We start from the raw sequence: 22,291 nt of genomic DNA on the forward strand, positions 1-22,291 counted from the left end.
TGCGTGGAGCTGAGCCCTGGCTCTCAATCCCCCACACTGCCTCTCTTCGTGCCCCTCTTCAGTCAGTGACAAAATCTTCAGTCCTGGTGAGGACGCACACCACCAGCAGAAGAAGGGTAGTGTGGACATCAGCCACTGCAGCAATTAATGCAATGGCTGTAAGTCAACCTAACATAGGTCAACTTGTCTACACTCTCCTTAGGAAAAAGCAATGAAAACCAAATTAAAGTTTATTTAACAGAGCTTGAGATAAAGATTCAAATAAAAAAAAGTATAGGGGCTTGGAAACATAAGGTTATAATTACAAGAAAAACAAAAAACACAATAGGTAACCTATACTTATTAACAAGTTACTTTCCTGTCTAGTAAGGTATTTCTCACCCACTGGTTCTTGCAGTGCTCGTCCAAGGAGGTGAGATCCGCTGTTCGTGAGACAACTCCCACTGGCAGAGTTATTCCTCTGTAATGGATAACCATTTGGGCCATTTCTTCTCGTATACAGTCACAAGCTATTGTCGCTTAGCCCAGGAGGCCGCCTCTTCGAAGAACTCTTCTGGGGTTCATTTGTCTTTATAAACCTCCCGCCTGCATCTACTCCAGATGGTAAACATAAGCCCCGTCCATGGATGTTCAATGTCCTTATGTTGATTAGGTCAGCTCTTCGACTTCCCCGTCTCAGGTGATAGGTTTCACTCCCAACAGATTTGAAACATAAATTCCTTCATGTCACATAGCTCTAAAGTTATTTTCTGTATAAATATTTCTCATTAACCATGACAATCGGCTAGTTCTTAGCTTTTAGCGGATACCACAAGTCACCCTCTTTGGTGAAATATTGAGAAGATGGTCGGACATGGGTAATACACGCGCTTGGGCCTGTCTGCGTTACACTGCTCCCTACCGGCCTGCTCAGGCACTTTTCTTATCATGGTGGCAAATCTTCCCATGCTAGTTGTCATAGTCTTGATTGTAACAGTGATTGTAAACAGCACATTCAGTGATCTTGGAGAAGAAAGGGAGAAAGGAAGTGGGGTAGTAATGGGAAAGGCAAGCAATAATGCTGTTGGGAGCCTTTATGCACCCATGCCATGGGGCAGAGCTACTAGGTTTACCTCCCGCTGCTCCGGGCCCCTGCACAGCCACAAAACCCCAGGCCACTTGCACTTTTCTGCTAAACCATCTTCTCTCTCCAAACCCCCCGCATATCCCCTCATGCCACTCTAGGTATCTTTCTCCCCTCTGTTATAGCCCTTTATTCTCTGCTGCCCACTCGGTCTCCTTGGCTCACCAGATGTCTGTATGGAGCACAGCTGGTGATGGGAAATAGGTAGCTGAGGTGTCGGAGTAGTTCATAGATTTTTAAGGCCAGAAGGGACCATTGGATCAGCTAGTCTGACCTTGACCTTCTGTCCACTATTCATTGGGTAGCTCAAAACTTGTTCTGAATAAGAGGAATAACTTCTCTTTTTATGTGTATAATTTTTAACGTTTCAGAAATGGATTCGGATTGGGACATTGAAAGAATGTGTGTGACATTTGGAGTTTGTGAGGACTGATTTTTCAACTCAAGGAGTCCAAAGAAATATTGGGAAAACAGCAACATTTAAAAATAGGAGCATTTTAAAATGTTTCCTCTGGAAAAGTTAATTTTACTAGGAAAATTGTGTAGAAAATTCTGTTGTCCACTGAAGACTTATTCAAAATTTGTAGACTAAAGGTAGGTTTCCAAAAGTGCTTAGTGCTGGCCTAATTCTTCTCCTATTGAAGTTAATAGGGGTTTTACCATTTACTTCAGCGAAAGCAAAGTTAGACCAATGTTGAACTCTTCTGAAAACTCTACCCTAAATTTAATCTTTTAAAGCATTTTACTCCAGCTTTAATTTCAAATTTCTGTGCAATTTCTGTAAAGTTACCAATGCCTCCATAATCCATGTATTTGTGTGTGTGTGTGTGTGTGTGTGTATATATATATATATATATATATATATATACAAATAAACATATTTTTCCTTAATGTTTTGGTGGAGGTTCTTTCTGAGTCTGGGGGCTCCAGACTCATGTTGTGCTATGCCCGGTGAAAATGTAGAAATGGTAGATTCTTGTTTGTAAAATACTATGCTTCATCATGACCTTGACCAGTTGCCTGTGCGCAATGTCTGATTTATTGAAAATATGTTTAAAAAGGTGAAAATTAATAATGTTATGAAGAAATATTACCATATATGTGTGCCATTTTATAAATTACCATATCTTGGCTGTTTTAATCCTTTATATTCATTAACTGCTAAAAGACATCTGTCCGAGCTAGGATAAAGTGGGGCTTTGTGCCTGGAATTTTTTTTTTTTTTTTAAAACGTATGCCAGTATTTCACCAGAACATGACACAAGAGGCTGGGAGTGGAGAAAGGAGGTCAGAAACGGGAAATTGTTTTTCACTTGCACTAAGGGAGGGCTTAACTAACTTGAACTAATTTTGTTATAACAAATGGATTTTGGAAGGGGAAAATGTGTGCATTGTATATCGGACTAAATTGAATTTAAACAAGTGAGTTACAGATCCCTTGAAAGTGATTTATAATATGCTGATGTATTCATAACTAGAACAGCACTGCTGGGCAAGGCTAAAATGAATCATGAAATATCACTGCTATCTAGTGTTGTAAATACGATTTTTTAAAAAAATCAAGATTTGACAGTTTGTCCCTTTTCTAATGTGTGGATTGAAAGATGCATCCCTTCAGATTAAGGGCAGGGTTCTGAATAGTACGCAGTTAGTGACATTATGAAACAGTAATTCTAGCACAGCTGTTTTATTATGTTAAGACTGGCCGGTTCCCAGGACTTCTGAGAAATGGCAAATTTAACTTGCCAAAATGGCAACCACATGCACTAACCTATTGCCAGTTTTCTTGGGCACCTTGCCATAGTCTATACAATCCCAACAGTTTTCATAGTGATCAGAATTTCAAATGAGTCAATATTGGCAGCAACATCATTTTGAGTAAACAACTCTGATATTCTGTGGCGTCCTCATTCAAAAGATACAGGCTTTTCTAATGAGCAGCTGCTGCTGCGGCCAATGTCAGAAGTCTTTGGTAACACTGTATTGTTTTTGAAAAAATTGCACTCCACCTGCCTGGTTTAATTGCTTTCGTGTGTTCAAGTGGAAGAAGGAAAGAGGAAAATGTTTATGCATAGTTGGATTAGATTCAGTGTCAAGGTTAAGGGATAAATTACCATTTCCATTGGTAAACCTCAAATTATCCTACTAGTATTCTTTGTGCCAGGTATTAAAAAAGACTGGTCTTCTGGCATGCATTGTCCATCCTTCTATAACTGTGGGGAAACACAGATGTGAACTGTTTCTATGATTTTAATTCAACTTTAGTAACCATATTAAGGAAAATCTTCAGCCTCTAAAGACCTTTGACAGAGAATTCTGCAGGAGAAGGGCTGAGAAATGTTTGGCTCTAGAATCAGGACCATGCTTTGGAAATAGATTTAAGCTTCATCAGAACTGAGCTGTAGAAATGCCAGGCAGAGGTTGGAGCCAAGAGAGTAAAAATTGAACTTTGGTTCAAATTTAGTTTTAATTAGCAGCAGAGAAGTCCCTAATCTCAGTGTGTGCTAACCACGATTTTTACAGATCCCACAGGAATGTCACAGTTGCAGGGACAATGTCTCCATATATGTTTGTACGGGGCATTGCAGAATGGGGGTGCAGTGTTGGTTTGGGTCTTTGGATGCTATTGCAATATAAACATTAAATAATGTACCTGTTTTAAAAAAGCTTGTAAATGAAAAGAACCCTGCAATTTTGGAATGTTATTCCCTTAGTAAAGAGGCCAAAGTGTCTTCTGTTTTATTTCTTTCTGTAAATGTATGTATAAGTATTGTTGTTGTTGTTTTTAAAAATTAAATTTTAAACAAAAATTATATTTAAAATAAAACACAAACACTTTACCGTGTATTTAGTGTTGGTGAATGGCACTGAAGTGCCAAACTAGGGAGTGAAGGGACTGTCTTTATTCACAGAAGAGATACAGCACATACACTGGGATAGTGCAGGGTTTCCTCACAGGTCCAGATAGGACCAACTCAGAAGTGATAGGGGTATTTCAGTCTTGGTCCTCCTTGGAGAGCTACCAAACAAAGTGGCAATTAATGGCAGTTGACTTTGTAGTTTCTGTGATATGGACATGTGTCCGCTAGGAACTGGGCCAGTATTTACCCTATCTATTTCACAAGGATCGCTGAATGTTCGTTAGGTGGCCATAACCAAACCAATCTGGATTTGAACCAGTGACCTAAAGGTGAAAGGCTCTGATTCTCACTATCAATCCTCTGAGCCACAGCTCCTTTTAAAGAACATGAATAAAGTATTAATTTACTCTGTGTGTTAACATTCTTTTTTTGCTGCTGTCTTTCAGGGTTGTACAAAGTGGCAGACCTCAGAGTGTGAGTTTGGGGCCTTCCGTGGTATTTGAGCGAATATTGTTGCCTGATTCTGAATGATGTCAGAACAGGATTTGGCAGATGTGGTTCAAATTGCAGTGGAAGACTTGAACCCAGATCATCCAGGTACAGTAGGGGGTAGCATTGACACAAGGAAGAGCAGTAAAATGTTATCTTCTAAATAGGGAATAAAAATCACTGTTGGGCTCATTTTACAAATTCAAAATGGTACAAAAGTTTCCTAGAGAATTTAATTCTGCCTTTAAAAATGAGTTTGTTAACATTACATTCCAGTAACTTTATCAACATGGCCTGAATTTTCCTTCTAGAACAGTTTTTTTTAACATTTTGCATTTAACATCTTTAAAAATAGAGGGCTATATCCTCTCCCTGTTCTTTGTACAGAAGTAGTTTTATGTAAAAAATCTAGGGTTAAACATTGCCTACAGTAAGTTTTTCTTCTTGCTGAGCATCTTTCTCAGGCTTTCCTCCAAATGAGAATTGCTACCCAACAAGTTATGAACCATAGCTTTATAGTTGGTGTTTATTATTTCTTCCTTTACATGATTGAAATTCTTTGTATTGTACCAAAGTGGTAGCAGATTGAAATCACCTCCAAAAGCATTATTGTGACATTCATTGTTCTTGAGAGTTTTTGTTAAGGGAAAATGTCAGTATTGGATACTAGTTATTGGCCTCAATCCATATATGGCCCACTGGAGGTAGTGGGTCTATGTGTATGTGTAAATGTGTGCAGGAGTGTTTGTAGGATTGTGCCCATAATTTGGGAAGACACTGATGTTAACAAGGCCCCATTCCTGCACTCAGAATCACATGGGTGAACGAACCTCTGCACTAATGAAGAACTCCAGTGAAGCTGTTTTGGTTCTGCATGTGTGCAGTGGTCTACCCATATAGTTCTCATAGCAAGACTGGGGACTAACTTTGGAATGCGGTATTAGACGATATGAGGAAGCAATGAAACACTGAAGACATTGTAAGCCTATTTGGTACACTTTTTTTCTTGTTTTTGTCTAATATATATATTTAGGACATATTACTTGTTTGCGGGGAGCTATGTTATTTATTTAACTTAGGTTTCTGCACGATTTATTAATGCCAAATGCATCGTCGTGAATAGATGTTAATATCCAAGTGCCTAGATGCTTTGATAGGTACCTTTAAACAACAAATGTAAATAAAAAAAATCTAGAATAAGAGAGGTCACAAAAACGTTATATTGGTACATCAGTACTTTTTTGATGAAGTTTTAAAAAAATGTGAGAGGTGTGTAGTATACAAATGTAATTTTATGTACTAGTGGTTATTTTAATTTATAGTATTAGAATTTGTTTGCTGTAAAATGCTATATCCATGAAAAAGATCTGGAACATTCTTGAATTTTTTCGAGTAAACATGGTTTTACATCAACATGAGGAAATTCACAGCTGAGTGTAGATCTTAAGAAGGCTGAATATTTAAAATATATTTCTCAAAAAACAGACTACAAATCCCGTAGAAATCATCGAAACATAGGGCTGGAAAGAACCTTGAAAGGACCCTGTGCTGAGGCAGGGCCAGGTATACCTAGACCATCCCTGACAGGTGTTTGTCTATCCTGTTCTTAAAAACCTCCAGTGATGTGGATTCCACAACCTCCCTTAGAACCTTATTCCAGAATTTATACTTAGAAAGTTTTTCCTAGTATCTAATTTAAATCTCCCTTGCTGCAGATTAAGCCCATTACTTTCTTGTTCTGTTTTCAGTGGACATGGAAACCAGTTGATCACCATCCTCTTTAAAATGGATCGTACCATATTTGGAGACTGTTATCCGGTCCCCTCTCAGTCTTCTTTTCTCAAGATTAAATATGCCCAGTATTTTTAATCTTTCCACATAGTTCAGATTTTCTAAACATTTTGTCATTTTTGTTGCTCTTTTCTGGGCTCTCTCCAATTTATCCACATCTTTCTTAAATTGTGGCACCCAGAAGTGGACATAGTACTCCAGCTAAGATTTCACATTTGCTGAGTAGAGGAGTACAGTTACCTCCGGTGTCTTACATATGACACTCATGTTAATGTATCCCAGACTGATATTGGCCTTTTTTGCAGCTGCATCACATTGTGGACTCATTTTCAATTTGTGATACACTATAACCCCCAGATCCGTCTCAGCAGTACTACCACCTAGCCAGTTGTTCATTATTTTGTAGTTGTGCATTTGATTTTTAGCTTCCCTAGTGTAGTACTTTGCACTTATCTTTATTTAATTTCATCTTGTTGAATTCAGATCAATTCTCCAATTTGTCACAGTAATTTTGAATTCTGATCCTGTCCTCCAAAGTGCTTGCAATCCCTCCCAGCTTGGTATCATCTGCAACTTTTATAAACATATGCTCCACTCCATTATCTAAGACATTAATGAAAATATTGAATAGTACTGGACCCAGGACAGATCCTGTGGGATGCCACTAGATATGTCTCCCCAGTTTGACAGCGAACCATTGATAACTAGTCCTTGAGTTCAGTCTTTCAACCAATTCCATCTAGAACACGTTTCCTTATGAGGATGTCATGTGGGACTGTCAAAAGCCTTACTAAAATCAAGATATATCATGACATGCTGCACTCAGCATTTCAATGTTGCTCTTTATGAATACGCCATTAGAATTATTTCATAATTTCTCATAATATTGAGATGATTTTCCTCATTCAAAAGTAAGCGAATTACCAGTATTGCAGTAGTTTCTCTCCCTTGAGATAAGCTCACCATTATTTTTTCTAGATAATTTACGTGAGATATTTAAGAAGCTAATATGCAACACATCATACTTAAGTTGTACATGGACATACCATATATGTACAGTGCTGGATATTTTCGTTAGTCCAGGTTATGTATTTTAATACTTAGGACTGACATTGTTTCAGAGAGAAATATGAGCGCATATAATGGATCAAATAATTGAAATATTCGGTGTTCAAAAGGTGCTTTTCTTATGAAGTGCTAAGTAGAGTGCTTACCCATTGTTGTTACATTTTAAAATAAATAAGCAAATAACTGCTCTGCATAAAGCTAAGTCAGGCTAGAGCTGTTTTTCTCTGTGCTGCTGGATTCTTTCAGTTAGTCACTTCACTGTCTTCATAATTTATTTTGCCCCCAGAATTGTGGTGTGACCATGCTTACTTTTGCTTGCAGTTGTATTGGAGAATCATGAGGTGACAGATGAAGATGTAGAGCCTGCTCTGAAACGCCAACGGATAGAAATTAACTGCCAGGATCCCTCTATTAAGGTTGTGATAATATACTTTTCTCTTGTTCAGAAGATCAGATACATGCAATTGCTTTTCTTTGGGGGAAAAAGTATGTTTAAAACAGAGGATGGATAATAAAATATTAACAGTATATTTAAATGTGAACTGGGAGGGAGGGCGGGTGGTTACCCTTTTTGGAAATGTTTTAGAATGATTATTATTTTAATTATTTATCATTATTTATATGACTACAGTGCTCTGAGTTATGGATCAGGACCCCAGTGTACGAGGCAGAAAAAACACAGGAAAATAAAACGGGCTTACAATCTAGGTGGTGGTGTCCGTAGTGATTGAGAAAGGAAGTACTGGGGAGGCTTTGGGGGGAGGGGGAGAAGAACTCATTTTAGCTATGTTGAGCTTGAGCTGATTGATAGATATCCTTAAGGAGATCGGAGAGAGAGAGGCCTAGATTCTAGCTGAGACAGATCTGGAATAGAGAGGTAGATCTGTGAGTCGTCAGCATAGAAATGTTAGTTGAATTTGTTTTGTGCGGATGAGGTCACCCAGAGATGAGGTGCAGAGGGAAAAGAGAAGGGGAGAAGTATGGAGTTCTGTGGATCCCGCATGGAAAGCTGTAGAGGGGGATGAGGAAGACCCTCCTAAGGACACAGTGAGGAAGTGATTAGAGGTAGGAAGAGAACCATGAGTGGAAGTCAAAGAAGCCAAGTGAGGACAAGATTTCAAGAATATGTGCATGGTTGACGTGTTGAAAGCAGCTGTGACAGGTCAAGGAGATGAAGATGAAATACTGATTTGAGCTTTAACTAGGAATATATCATTAAAGACTTTGGCGAGAAAAGTTTCAATGGCATGCAAGGAACGAAAGCCAGATTGGAGAGGGTCTAAAATGGAACTGGAGCGGAACTTCAGACAGTGATTGTAAACAGCACATTCAGGGATCTTAGAGTTGAAAGGGAGAAAGGAAGTGGGGTAGTAATGGGAAAGGCAAGCTGGGTCATGGGTGGGAGTTTTTAAGATGGGAGAGACTGAATACTGCTTGTTTGTATGGGGAAAGAGCCAGAGGAGAGTGAGAGGTGAATGAGAAGAATAAAGGGGGGGATGAGAGTAGGCATGAAGAAGATCAGGAGATGGGATGGGATGAGGTCACTGGGATTAGAGGAGGAGAGAAGATGAGAACCTTCTGCCTCCGTGACAGGAGAAAAGGAAAGAATTGTAGGAGGGGAAGGAAAGGCAAGCTATGTGGGAGGGGGAAAGTCTCATCAGATTTTGTCAGTTGTCTCTTGGAAGAAATTGGTGTGTGTTTTATTGGTAGGTAGCACAAACACTTATATGGCTTAAAAGCTGGAGGATTGCTAAGTACCTCATTATCTTCCAGAGCCAAATCAGCTCGGTTACCTTTTAAAAACTCTTTTAAAATTATAGTTTTCTTTGAATCAGGCCAGCCACATTTGACTTGATTTCCCTGTGCTCACAGACCTTCCCCACCTCTCCCACATATGTTTCTTATTGTTAGTGAGTATTGGTAATGTTTCAGTCTTGAGCACCAACAAACACGTAGATAATATTCTGCTGCTACACAGATTGGCGTATATAGTCTTACCTTCTTAAGATTGCCCTAGAATCTGTGAAGATCAGACAAGTCTTCCCAAATTAAGAGTGCAAGCTGGTCAGCAGCATTATCAAACAGTTCTATACTGCTCATTTTATACAATGTTTTCTGTAAGCTAGGCTAGCTGTGTAAATTTAATTTTAGATGGAGGCCACTAGGTGGCATGCTGGCTGTTTCTTAAAGTCAATTCAAGGCATATGTATTATCACTAGGGTTGTCAGTTAATTGCAGTTAACTCACGCTATTAACTCAAAAAAATTAATTGCAATTAAAAAAATTAATCGCTATTAATCACTATTTTAATCACACTGTTAAACAATAGAATACTAATTGAAATTTATTAAATATTTTGAATGTTTTTCTACATTTTCAAATATATTTATTTCAATTACAACACAGAATACTAAGTGTACAGTGCTCACTTTATATTATTTTAATTACAAATATTTGCACTGTAAAAATGATAAACAGAAGAAATAGTATTTTTTCAGTTCACCTCATACAAGTTTCAACTGTTTATTGTGAAGGTGCAATTTACAAACGTAGATTTTTTGTTTGTTTGTTTGTTATGTAACTGCACTCAAAAACAAAACAATGTAAAACTTTAGAGCCTGCAAGTCCGCTCAGTCCTACTTCTTGTTCAGCCAATTGCTAGGGCAAACAAGTTTGTTTACATTTACAGGAGATAATGCTGCCTGCTTCTTATTTACAATGACACCTGAAACTGAGAACAGACATTTGCATGGCACTTTTGTAGCCGACATTGCAAGGTAATTACGTGCCAGATAGCTAGACATTCGTATGCCCCTTCATGCTTCGGCCACCATTCCGGAGGACATGCTTCCATGGTGATGACGCACATTAAAACAATACTACGTTAATTAAATTTGTGACTGAACTCCTTGGGGAAGAATTGTATGTCCCCTGCTCTGGGTTTTACCCGCATTCTGAAATATATTTCATGTTATAACAGTCTCGGATGATGACCCAGCATGTTGTTCGTTTTAAGAACACTTACAGTGCAGATCTGACAAAATTCAAAGAAGGTATTAATGTGAGATTTCTAAAGATAGCTACAGCACTCAACCCAAGGTTTAAAAATCTGAAGTGCCTTCCAAAATCTAAGAGGGATGAGGTGTGCAGCATGCTTTCAGAAGTGCTCCAGAAAGTGCTTCAGTAGTGCTCCAGAAACTATAGAACCCCAATCACCAAAAAAGAAAATCAGCCTTTTGCTGGTGGCATCTGACTTAGATGATGAAAATGAATATGCATTGGTTTGCACTGCTTTTGATTGTTAATGAGCAGAACCCATCATTAGCATGGACGCATATCCTCTGGAATGGTGGTTGAAGCATGAAGGGACAGATTAATCTGGCCTGTAAATATCTTGCAACCAGACATGCCAAACCCACGAAAAAAATGCAGAAATTGGGCTTGAGTTTGGCTTAATTGGCTTGTGAGTTGCTTGTTGGCCAGTTTTTCACTTGTAGCTTGTTGCTTCTTTTTTTTTGATCGTCTCCCGGCAAGCAGGAGCAAGGGGGCGGGTAAGGAGGGGAGAGAGTTAGGGGTGCATAGCGGGCCCACCACAGTCCCAAACTGCATGCTGGGGGGATCTAGTCACATAGAGTGAGGTTCTTAGGGATTGGCTTGTTTTGGCCTTGTTTTGAAATGGGATTAGCTTGATTTTTGGCTTATTGTGAATGTTGGGGTGCTTATTTACCATATGAAAGTTCGCAACTGTGCATTGCAATGCCAACTACAACAATGCCATGCGAATGCCTGTTCTCACTTTCAGGTGACATCGTAAGCAAGAGGTGGGCAGCATTATCTCCTGCACACGTAAATAAACTTGTTTGTCTGAGCGATTGGCTGAACAAGACGTCGGACTGAGTGGACTTGTAGGCTCTAAAGTTTGATATTGTTTTATTTTTGAATGCAGTTATTATTTTGTGCATAATTCTACATTTGTAAGTTCAACTTTTATGATAAATAGATTGCACTACAGTACTTGCATTAAGTGAAATGAAAAAGGCTATTTCTTTTATTTTTACAGTCTAAATATTTATAATAAAAAATAAATATAATGTGAGCACTGTACACTTTGTATTCTGTGTTGAAATTGAAATCAGTATATTTAAAAATGTGGTAAACTTCCAAAATATTTAGATAAATGGTATTCTATTATTGTGTAACAGTGCGATTAATCGTGATTAATTTTTTTAATTGTGCGATTAATTTTTTTAATCACTTGACAGCCCTAATTATCACTGTTTAATTACATAGTTTCCTCCAGAAAAATCTTGCAGAATATGCCTTTCAAAAATGGATATATTTGCTTAGGAAAACAGATCTTGTTTCTTTCTTTGCATATGTCCAAGTTAGCTGTTTGATATAGAATTAAAGTTAGCTACACTTGTTGCCTTGAGGTTATGTTGTTTGTTTTAATGTATTGATATGATCGTTGTACACATTTGTAAGCAGCTAACTTTATCTTTTTGGGGAGATCTTATCAAACTTATCCATTCGTGTGTTGAAGCATGTTTATAATCTTTTCTTTTTTATGCATGAGAGCGAGCAAGATGTTTTGGCTTGTCATCTTAAACTTTGGTGTGGCAGGTGAAGTCACCTTAATAAGATGATTAGGTAAAAAGTTGTTCAGTTTGGATGCTGTTGGCTTCTAAATGAAGAATTACAGGAAGTCTGTGAATGGTAATAATGCTGCTGGATTTCATCAGTTTTAAGGATGGTCAAATTTTGTGACTAGAAAGGTTGATAGTGTCCCTTGAATTGTTTGCCAATCATATTTAGGTGGCTCTTGCTATACGTATGTTCCTTAAGATAAATTTGTAAGTTTCTAAAAATGGCTCTTTTTGCCTTCTCTCCTCCTCAGTCGTTCCTGTATTCCATTAACCAGACAATATGCCTGCGACTGGATAGCATTGAGGCAAAGCTGCTGGCACTAGAGGCTACCTGCAAATCGTTGGAAGAGAAATTGGACCTCGTCATGAACAAACAGCATAGCCCTATCCAAGTCCCCATGGTGGCGGGTTCTCCCCTTGGTGCTACACAGACGTGCAATAAAGTGCGATGGTAAGAAAAGAACAGGCCAGTCATCAATAAACCAATGTACCTTTTCAATACTATCCCAAATCCATTTCTCTGGCAGTACCAAGCTTTGCAGCTTTATGTATACCTGTCAGGAGCTTGGTATTTTGGTTAGAATGTAGAATTAATTCATCTTGAAGGCAATTGCTGTGCCAGTTCATGACGTTACTTCTGTTTAGACTGAGACTAAACATATCACATTGGTACATGAATGGCTTGGAACTATTTCCACATTTCATTTTGATTTAGACCAGACTGATTGATTCATCCTTCCTTTGGAAAAGTCGCATCAAATATTAGATGTGTTTTTTAAGCTTTTATTTCCTTTATTTTATATTAAAATGTCTAGTTAATGTGTTTATTGATTGTTTAGGCCATATCATTCTAATCACATCTCATTTTACTTTTATCTACTACAAATTAAACAGAATTGCTTAGTTACATGTGGCTGTTCCCTAAAAGTTCTCAGTAGAATAATATCTAGTGTTTATTTCTCAGATAGAATCATAGAGATTAGAGATGGAAAATACCTGTTAAATCATCTGATCCATTTCACTGCAAATGCAGACTTGACCTACAGTATATTGACTTGTGCATTGTCCCGTATGGTTTTAAATGTCTGAAGCATTGGTAGTCCACCCCTTCAGTTTGAGAATTAGTCCAGTCTAATAGATTTGACTGTCAAAGGGTTTTGTGTAATGATGAGCCTAATTTTTCCCCATTCATAATTTCATTCAGTTTTCCTAGATATGCTCCCATAAATAATTTGACCTAAATAATTAATCTCTATCCTTGTTTACAACTTTGTAATATTAATAGAGTGTTTTCATAGTCCATCTCCTCCTTGGTCAATTTGTAGCCAAGATAAACATATTTAACTTTGCTTTCATAAGTCAATTTTTCCAGCCTCTGATCGTTTTCATTACTCTTCTCTGAATTCCGACTAGTTTCTGAATTTTTTTCTGACCCGTGGTACTCAGAAATAAACACTACGTTCTCGGTGCACTAAAGCCTTATATAAAAAAGCTATTACCGCCTTGCTTCGTACTGTGAGGCCCATGAATGTACAGGTTAAAAAAACAACAACTTTGTCCTTCTTTTACTGTCATGTTGAACTGCAAATATCTGTCCAATTTTCTGGCCACTGACATGTCTGGTTCCCCTTCAGCATTACTACTTTATAAGTAAATATGTCTTTCAGCTTATATTTCCCCCAAGATACACACTTCCATTTTTGCATTTCTGGCCTGAGGGGTGTTTGCAGCTCGCATCAATTTAGTAATGGCAAACAGTTCATTAACATGTTGTTTACACTCTCTCTCAGGTCATTAATGAAGTTGCTAACCCAGACTGGACGTAATACTGATACCTTAAAAAACCCCCATAGATTCAGATATTTTACAGACAGAAGGAACCATTACAATCATGTGTTCATTCTTACTTACTGCATAACACAAGCCATATAATTCTGACCAATAATTCCTGCACTGAGCCCAATAACTTGTGGTGGAAGTAGAGTATATATTTTAGAAAGACATCCAGTCTTGATTTAAAGACTTCAGATGATGGATACCAGTTCCTTGGTAAACTGTTTCAGTGGTTCAAATGCATCTTGATTTCTAGTTTGAATTTGTCTAGGCTTCAACTTTAATCTACTACTGGATAGCGTGCTGGTCACACGCAGCCCAACTGACTATTTTGGGAGCAGTTGAGAGCCCAGTACTTTTGAAAACAGGCCGCTTATTTAGGTACCTAACTATGAAGTTTGGAATCTAACTTTAGGCACCCTTTTAAAAAAATTTTGGCCTCTGCTGCTTTACTGGCTATAGAAGTTACTCATGGGAGATCCGTAATTGTCAGGATTATTCTTTCTTTGAAACAGGTACCTCATAATTGGCTATGATCTTCAGAAATAATTGTCAGCAATAGGTAATTCCCTTAATAACTAAGCTGCATTTATTAGACTGTGGTCTTGTATGACAGGTGCTGAAATGTTGTATGTTAAAACATTTCAAGTATCCTGTCACCTACCCTTTATCTTTATCTATTGTTACAGGGACTTCCTTTCTTATTATTCAGACTATTTGTATATACATGTTTCTGTTAAATACAGATTTTTTAGAAAGAAATTCCGGGTCCTGTATATAATTTAAAACTGTCCCCTTATAATGGGCTTTATACACAAAGCATACATTTAAAAGATTTATTCACAAGTATGTGACCTGGTCAGGAACCTATTGATGGATATCCAGTGAGCATTATCCTTCATCAGTAGGTTTTTCTAATTATACTGTTTTAATTCTCTAATGAATTTAGTCTTCAACCTGAGGCTGCGTTCTCTCTCTAAGGCCATGCATGTTTGCTGTACGCATTCCTATGAAGTTTAGCAGTTAATCTCTCACTTTAGGATTTCAGATTTTTGTGTCTGTTTTTCTGGTAGTCTGAAAACATTTTAGGTGATAGGGCCCCTGCCACCCTGCTTCACATATACTTTTCAGAATTATAACTATGAACTAAATTATCTTAAATACTTTGTGCATTTGTTATTAAATATCAGAGAAAGTGGATTCCCAATCCAATGATTTCCAGCTAGTGTGTGGCTAACTAAAAGCTAATAGCTTCTTCGCTGCTCAGGGGAGTAGGTAGGGGGAAGAGTAACTTGGTATAGCTGTGTCTGAGTGTGTTTAAAGCATTCAGTTTGGTTTTTCTATTTTGTAGAATTACTTTTTTTGTCCTTTGATTTTAATTAAAGATAGTTAGCATAATATCCAACAAACAGAAGCATTCCCTCCATTAATTATTTTAATGAAATATGAGTGATAGGTACAGTACATCAACTTAAAAAAGTTTTAAATTTTTGACAGCAAGTAATAAATTTTTAGGAACATCTTCAGCTTTGTTGTTAAGAAAACATTGACTTTCCCTGAAGTTCAGTTCAATTTCTGGGCTATGTAACCAAAAAGAAAAATAGGAGTATATTCTCAAAGGACGCATGTATTTAACTTACAGATCATTTCTGCTTTAACAAATCTTCTGGAGAGTAGGTGAAGAGCTGTCAGCTAAATACCAGAGACTCATTCACTTGGAAAGGATCCAGACCTGGTTCTGAGCCAGCCCAGCTTTGTTAATAGCTGGCTCAGTTTCACTGTGATAGGATGTATCACTAAAGACCCTATCTCTCATCTCAAAGAAACTGGTTCCACTTGTTGATTATTTCTAATTAAAAACCTGCATTCACTGTTCTGTTGTAGGACTCTCTCTTTATGTTCTCCCCCTCCTTAAAACACAGATGGCGGTGGAGAACTTCCAACTTCAGTTGGTATTTCAGACACAGATTTACAGATTCTACACCTGAATGAGATCCTTCAACCCCTTTCTCCTCCTGCCATTACAGTAATACCAGTTCCTCCATTGTAATAAAACCATTGTGTGCTGATAGAAGAGCTATGTCAACCAGATGGTGTTACATTTCACAATATCTTAGTTGTGTGCCAGCAACACAGACTTTCCCTTTTCCCCCCAATAAATTCTTTAAGGTTATGATATCTCCTCTTTCCCCTCAAAGCAACTTTGAATGTTGTTTATGTATTTTATTTGGTGATTAGCTGCTTGTATTAATGTGATACAGATTTGCCAAAATCAAGGTTCATTTGTTACAATATTATATAGTAGAGTGTATAAATTATAAATTCACACATCAATTTTATTGCTCTATGATGTTTTGCTATTTTAAAATACTTGTTATATAAATTCGTTCCCTAAGGTATGTCGCTTTCAAGTGAGTCTAGGCCATCTTGTAATGAGAACAAGGGTGACTTGGACATGAGCTATTTTTTTTCCCTGAATCACCTTGTGGTGGCATCTGACAACTATAGTGAAGCAGCAGAGTTCATAGCTAAGCATCCTAGATCAGGCCATCCTAGATTATGATTTGGAATGTCATACTACCTGCTTCTGCTGCAGAGACCAGAACAAAATTACACAAGGCTTGTTTATAAGATTGAGTGATATAGTATAATCTGGCTATGCAACTGATGTTTTATAGAGCCAGGAGTTTCACTTATGTAAAAATTGGCAGCTTGAAGCTCAACTTTCTATTGTTTTCCCTTGTAAGCTGAACATACTGATTTATTGGGATAACTCATGCTTTCCTCCGTTTTTTTTTTAATGCCAATGTGTAGTTTCCAAGTTTTTAAAATTCTCATTAGGGAAATGAAGCAGAAGTTTCAAGGAGATTTGTAATAAATCACGGACCTCACTACATTATTAGCTTTCAGAGCAGAAATTTGTTGCATTCAGAATCTGAATCTGATTTCTATCTTTATTAAGTAGAACTTTTCCAACATTCTTTCTTGGTTTTATTTTTTTGTTTTGTTATTCTTGAAGACTTGCTGACACCTCTTGGGAAAACTACAAAATATTGAAAAATGACTATTTCATGTGCTTTTGATGTTTTCACTAAATACATTGCATAAAAACTGAAGTCTTGTTCCCACAGTTGCTCTGTTCCTCTTGACTCCCACCTGATGACACACCAACTAACTGCAGTGGAGATGGATTTGATGTTACTCTAAAAGATTATAGTCTTGGGTAGCAAACAAGCTGCATGAACAGGTGGAGTCTTGAGAAACAAAAAAGATTAATCTTCAGAACACTTAGTAGAAAGGAGCAGATAAAGAAGTCACAGAAAATCTGACACATGAGGAATTCTTTCTAAGCAGAATGTTACTGAGTTTTCCATGAGATGTTGGTAGGTTTTTAAAAAGGGACTTAAAGACAGTAAATACATACAAATAAGGCTTGCAATCATTAAAACTTAATAAAAAAGACTTAGAAAATATTTTCTTAATGCTTAGTGATTGCTGTTTAAAAATATGTGGTTTTCAACCTTATCTATGAAGCCAGGAATTTGATGGTTCCATAATATAACTGGTAATATGAATTAATCCCCCTCCATTTTTTTTTTTTCAAAATTAGTGGAATAGAAAGATGTTCTTAGGCTGTAAACAGAATTGTGTTTAACTGTGTAGAGCCTTAAAATAGCCAAGAACAATACTACAGTAATGTAATAAATATCTTATTAGTAGGAGAATGTGTATTGTTTTGGTGTTCTGAGTCTTGTCTTGTCTGACGTCATTCAGCCTCTCACTCGCTCTGTCCAGAATCTGACTGGCTCTCTGTCTCTGCCTTCATCATTTTTCCATAGTATGGCCATCAGCAATCCCTTACTTTTGAGGTAACATGCAACCAAAACTTTCAATAGCTCCCATAAGATTTTGGAGAATTTAAGGTAGTTCCTTCAGTTTGCTGTAGTGCAACACTTGATATCACTTAAACAGAAAGCTGCAAACTTGGAGCATGTTCAGACAGAAGAGAGGTGGTTCATAGATTTACTAACTAAATATACGGACCTGATAGTGCAATGAAACTCATGTTTGTATATCTTTTAAAACATGTTCCCTGGAAAAAGTCAACCTAGATACAGCATTTTTTTTTTTTGGTTAGCACCCTGGTGTTACCCAGTTTCTCAACTGGGTTAATCTAGGTAAAAGCTGTTCAAATGAATGGCTTCCAATCATACAGTGAAAAAAATCAGCCCATCGCTAATTGTAGTTTACCAAGATTTCCTTCTCTTTAAACTGTTACAAAGATGCTGTTCACACTGTAAAACTGAAGTTATATATTACTTTATCCTAGATCATAATGAAAACTTTGATTTGCCACTAACTTGCTACCAACACCTCTTCCCAAACCTCAAAGTGTCCAGTCGGTAGATTAGATTGCCCAGCATGTGAGATTGAGCTATTTGAGTTGGTCAGCCCTGTTGCTGTGCACTTGGATGAGAAGTGGAGGAAGTTCTCTGTTCTCTTTGTGGTGGTGGTGGTGAGTCTGATTTGTACCTGGAATTTGGCACACATGTAGACTGGGTGTGGTTGATTCTTTATCATAGGGGCTTCTCGTTAATTGGTTAATGATGCCGACTCCTGATTAAAACTACAAGGTTGTTATATTTTTCTGTACAGAACATGGACTGCAAGGCTAAATGCATTGCGCACCATTGTCAAAAGATCTCGAGTGACACCCATGAATAGGAAGATTTGCTCATGTTGACAAGGGAAAGCGGGTGGTGTCACCTTTTAAAAATGGAATTATTCTCCATAGTCTCTCCTCCAGCATACCATGTAGGTAGCATCTGTGAACTTAATTTTTTTTGTTTCCAAAAAGCAGTGTTTGTAGCATTTGACTAAGGTTGCTAAATAGAAAACAAAAACGGCATGACAGAGTTCCACCACTAGGTGGGATATGCAAACTTGTTTTTATTTGTTTTTATATGAGGTGGTGTTTGTCCTCTAATCAAGTAAAATCTGTCAACAGGGTGGGTTAGGTTTTGATTAATAGGATTTATTCTTCTAGTATGTATCTCCAGTGTGCCAACTGGAATGCCTTTTGGCTTTGGATGTCCCCAGTTCAAGGAGTTCAAGAACTATATTTCTGGACAAATGTTTCTTTTTGTTTTCAAGTTGTTTTGCATTCCAGTGATATGGAACATTAAAAGTTAAGCGAGAGGTTAATTTAAATGGATTTGCAAAGCATTGCAGCAAGAAAACAGAATTAGAGTACAGTTGTAATTCAGGAATAAGATAAAAGAATGTAAGATAAATTGCTGCATCGAAAGTCTTTAAGAAAAAACAAAACATGGGGGGAAAAAATCCAGTCTATAGAAACAGAATCTACAACTAGAATCCTAGGGAAAAAAGTAATTAAACTATATATAATATGAAAAAAATATATTTTCTGTCAACTACAATAGGAGTAACTAGCCTTACACACATGCTTATGTGCTTTGCTGGACTGGTGCCAGTAGAATCAGTGAACTAAGAAATGCAGCTCCCAGACCTCTGCAGTTCTCTGTCAACAAAACTGGTGTACAAACAAAGCTATTTTAACTTAATTGCGATGGGCCCAAATCTGTAACTCCAGCCTACACAGAGTTTCTTTTAAAAATCAGTGGGATTTTTACATGAAAATCAGCTCCTGAAACGGCATGATTGTTCAACCCTCATGTGAACAGTTCTTAATCACACAAGTCATCCCACTGATGTTAATGCATGGGAAAAGATTGGTTGATTGGGTCTATGATCTGTGCTGAACAAAATCTATCATGTTCATTTTAGGTCTGTTTGCAAAATGGGGGAATAAAACCAGTATTGCAAAATGGAAAAGGACTATCTTCAGTGTGAAAAAATAGATCTCCAAGTTTCCAGAATGTTACAAAAATAAAATGGGAAAAACCTTCAAAACTATATGGAGAATGTCTTGTTCTTGTAAGATAAATTGTATTTTTCATAACAAAGTACACCTTAAAATAATTTTCATATTAAAAAAAATTAAACCTTTTAAAAAATACAGTGCAGTTTAGACTGGTGAAGGTTAGTAGCATTATTCAGATGACTTTGGAAGAGAAGGAAGTTAGTGATTGTCCTTAGAATTGCAGCTGTTCCTTGGAGGAGTTTAATGTATATTTGTTTCTGTGATATTCCATGCCAGGGGAAATACTGTGGCTCCTAATAAAGGGATGGATGAAAATCCAAAGACACTGCAGTAGTAGCACAGTCATTCTTGGGAAGGTGATTGCATATTTGACAGTGCTGTTGGAATGTAAGGAAGGACTATTTTAATTTAGTCTTTTTGAAGCTGGTTAACAAATCAAAGACTGGAGTGCTGAGAGTAGTCGAGTTGTGTATCTTTCCCCATATCCATGTCACCCAGAATAGTAGAATTTTAGTTTCTCTTGGATTCAGTCTGAATGAATTCTTGGTCTAGTTAGTAAACTTCCTCATTTGTCACACGAACACTTCAGAGACATGTATGAAAAGTTTGATGTTGATTCTTCCTTTGGTGGATCTTGGAGTTACTGATTTATGTGGATTACCTACCTTGCTGGCCAAGCCACGCTGTGTGTCACGTGTGTGTATTCATGCTCCAGACGAGGTGGACCTGTATCATTCTTTGTACTTAGATGCAGCACAATTCTGCACTGAAAACCTTTTAGACCAATTCTTCTGTTTGGTTGTTGATATTTTATCATTCGTGCTAGTTTAAGATGCACAGAAGCACTCTCCTAAACTAGAGTTAGATCCTGATTCTGAATATTAGAGCTGGATACAGGTACTTCTGAATTTAACCTTTTCCATTTCCTTTATTTTAGGTATATGAAGTCTTCATAAATTCAGACTTAGTTTTTGTGTTATGAATTGTTGAACAAATACTGAAATGCTGTGTGTTTTATCATTAGTGTAGATTGCACTTCCTCAAGGGATTGCTCATGTTGATTCCAACTAGGTGTATGCACGCCACATGCACAGTCACCGGAAGGTTTTTCCCCAGTGGTATCTGTCCGGTTGGCTATGGAGTCCTCTGGAGTTGCTCCTTCATGGCGATGTATGTAGGTCCCTGCTGACCCTTCGCCTCTTCAGTTCCTTTTGCCACCAGTGATGGTAGGTAATTTGAGCAGCTCCTCTCTTGCTAACAGCCAGTGATCCCATAGTGGACTTTTTCTCCTTACCCGTAAATAGTTAAAAATCTTAGTGTGTTAGTTCAAATAGTCTTAGTTAGTTTAGACAAGTTTCGGTTGGGGTGTTCCGCCCCACGTTTCCCCTCCCGGGGACCGGGGCATGCCTTGGTCTCAGGGTTTCAGACCATGCGGGTCCTATCTGAAGCCTATGCCAAAGGGAGACCCATACGACTCCTGTCTGAAGTGCTTGAGGGAAGCTCATCAAACGGATAAGTGTAAGATCTGCAGAGACTTCTGACCCAGGACCAAGAAGGAAAGGGACTTTAGGCTGAAACTATTCCTCATGGAATCAGCCCTTCGTCCCCAGCCGGCACAGGCGACGTCCGACCCCAGGCCCAGAACTTCAGTGCGGAGTGTGGTCAACAACACCCACTGTTACTTCACAGTCCTCCCCTTTGGCCTCTCGGCAGCTCCTCGTGTGTTCACCAAGTGCATAGCGGTCATGGCAGCCTTCCTGCGGAAGTGGCAAGTGCAAGTATTTCCGTATCTAGACGACTGGCTAATCAAGGGTCGCTCCCGGGCCCAGTTGGAGGACCACATGAGCCTGGTGCGGATGACATTCTACAGACTTGGCCTCATTCTGAACATGGAAAAGTCAACCATAACTCCCACACAGAGGATAGAGTTCATCGGAGCTCTCCTAGACTCCATTCCTCCCAGAAGCTCGCTTCCTCACCATGGGTGCCATCATAGAGATTTCTCAGAAGATTCCCCACTACTACAGTGTGAAACTGCCTGAAACTGCTCAGACATATGGCTACTTGCATATATGTGGTCCAGCATGGCAGGCTGTGACTCCGTGCCCTTCCGTCTTGGCTAGCTAGGTGTACAGACCAAACTGAGACCACCTAGACAAATTGGTCACACTCACTCCTCCAGTCCCTCCGGTGGCGGCTTGACGCACAAGCAGTATGTGTGGGAATACCCTTCTCCAGGTGTCAACCATCACTGTCCCTAGTCACAGATGTGTCAGCGATAGGATGGGGGCCACACCTAGGAAGACTCAGGACCCAAGGTCTCTGGTCCCAGGCAGACCTTTTGCTGCACATCAATGTCAGGGAGCTACATGTGGTTCGCCTTGCTTGCCAGACGTTTCGAACTTATCTACAGGGCAGATGTGTATTGGTATTGATGGACAATACCATAGCAGTGTTCTATATAAACAGACAGAGTGTGCTTACTCCTCTCTCCTGTGTCAGGAAGCCCTCAAGCTTTGGGACTTCTGCATTGTCCACTCCATACATTTGGAGGAATTGTACCTTCCGGGCTTGC

At 38.3% G+C, this 22,291-nt stretch overlaps 1 protein-coding gene across 28 annotated transcripts in view; it reads left to right on the top strand.

The window, feature by feature from the left end:
- The window catches only part of LOC102936124 (BTG3 associated nuclear protein), a 420,839-nt gene that overhangs the window by 46,685 nt on the left and 351,863 nt on the right, over positions 1–22,291 (top strand). For 25 of the 28 annotated variants that reach the window (XM_037877637.2, XM_043526268.1, XM_037877645.2 and 22 more), the window contains 3 exons: positions 4,431–4,581; positions 7,654–7,748; positions 12,230–12,429. In XM_037877637.2, the coding sequence (XP_037733565.1) occupies positions 4,512–4,581; positions 7,654–7,748; positions 12,230–12,429 (365 nt within the window). In that variant the 5' untranslated portion in view covers positions 4,431–4,511. Of the gene's footprint in view, positions 1–480; positions 604–1,494; positions 1,718–4,430; positions 4,582–5,283; positions 5,453–7,653; positions 7,749–12,229; positions 12,430–22,291 lie in introns of those variants that run through there. The other 3 variants (XM_037877649.2, XM_043526267.1, XM_037877638.2) reach the window with 3 other exon arrangements.

Source organism: Chelonia mydas, chromosome 12, assembly GCF_015237465.2.
Source record: "Chelonia mydas isolate rCheMyd1 chromosome 12, rCheMyd1.pri.v2, whole genome shotgun sequence".
NCBI lineage: Eukaryota > Metazoa > Chordata > Testudines > Cheloniidae > Chelonia > Chelonia mydas.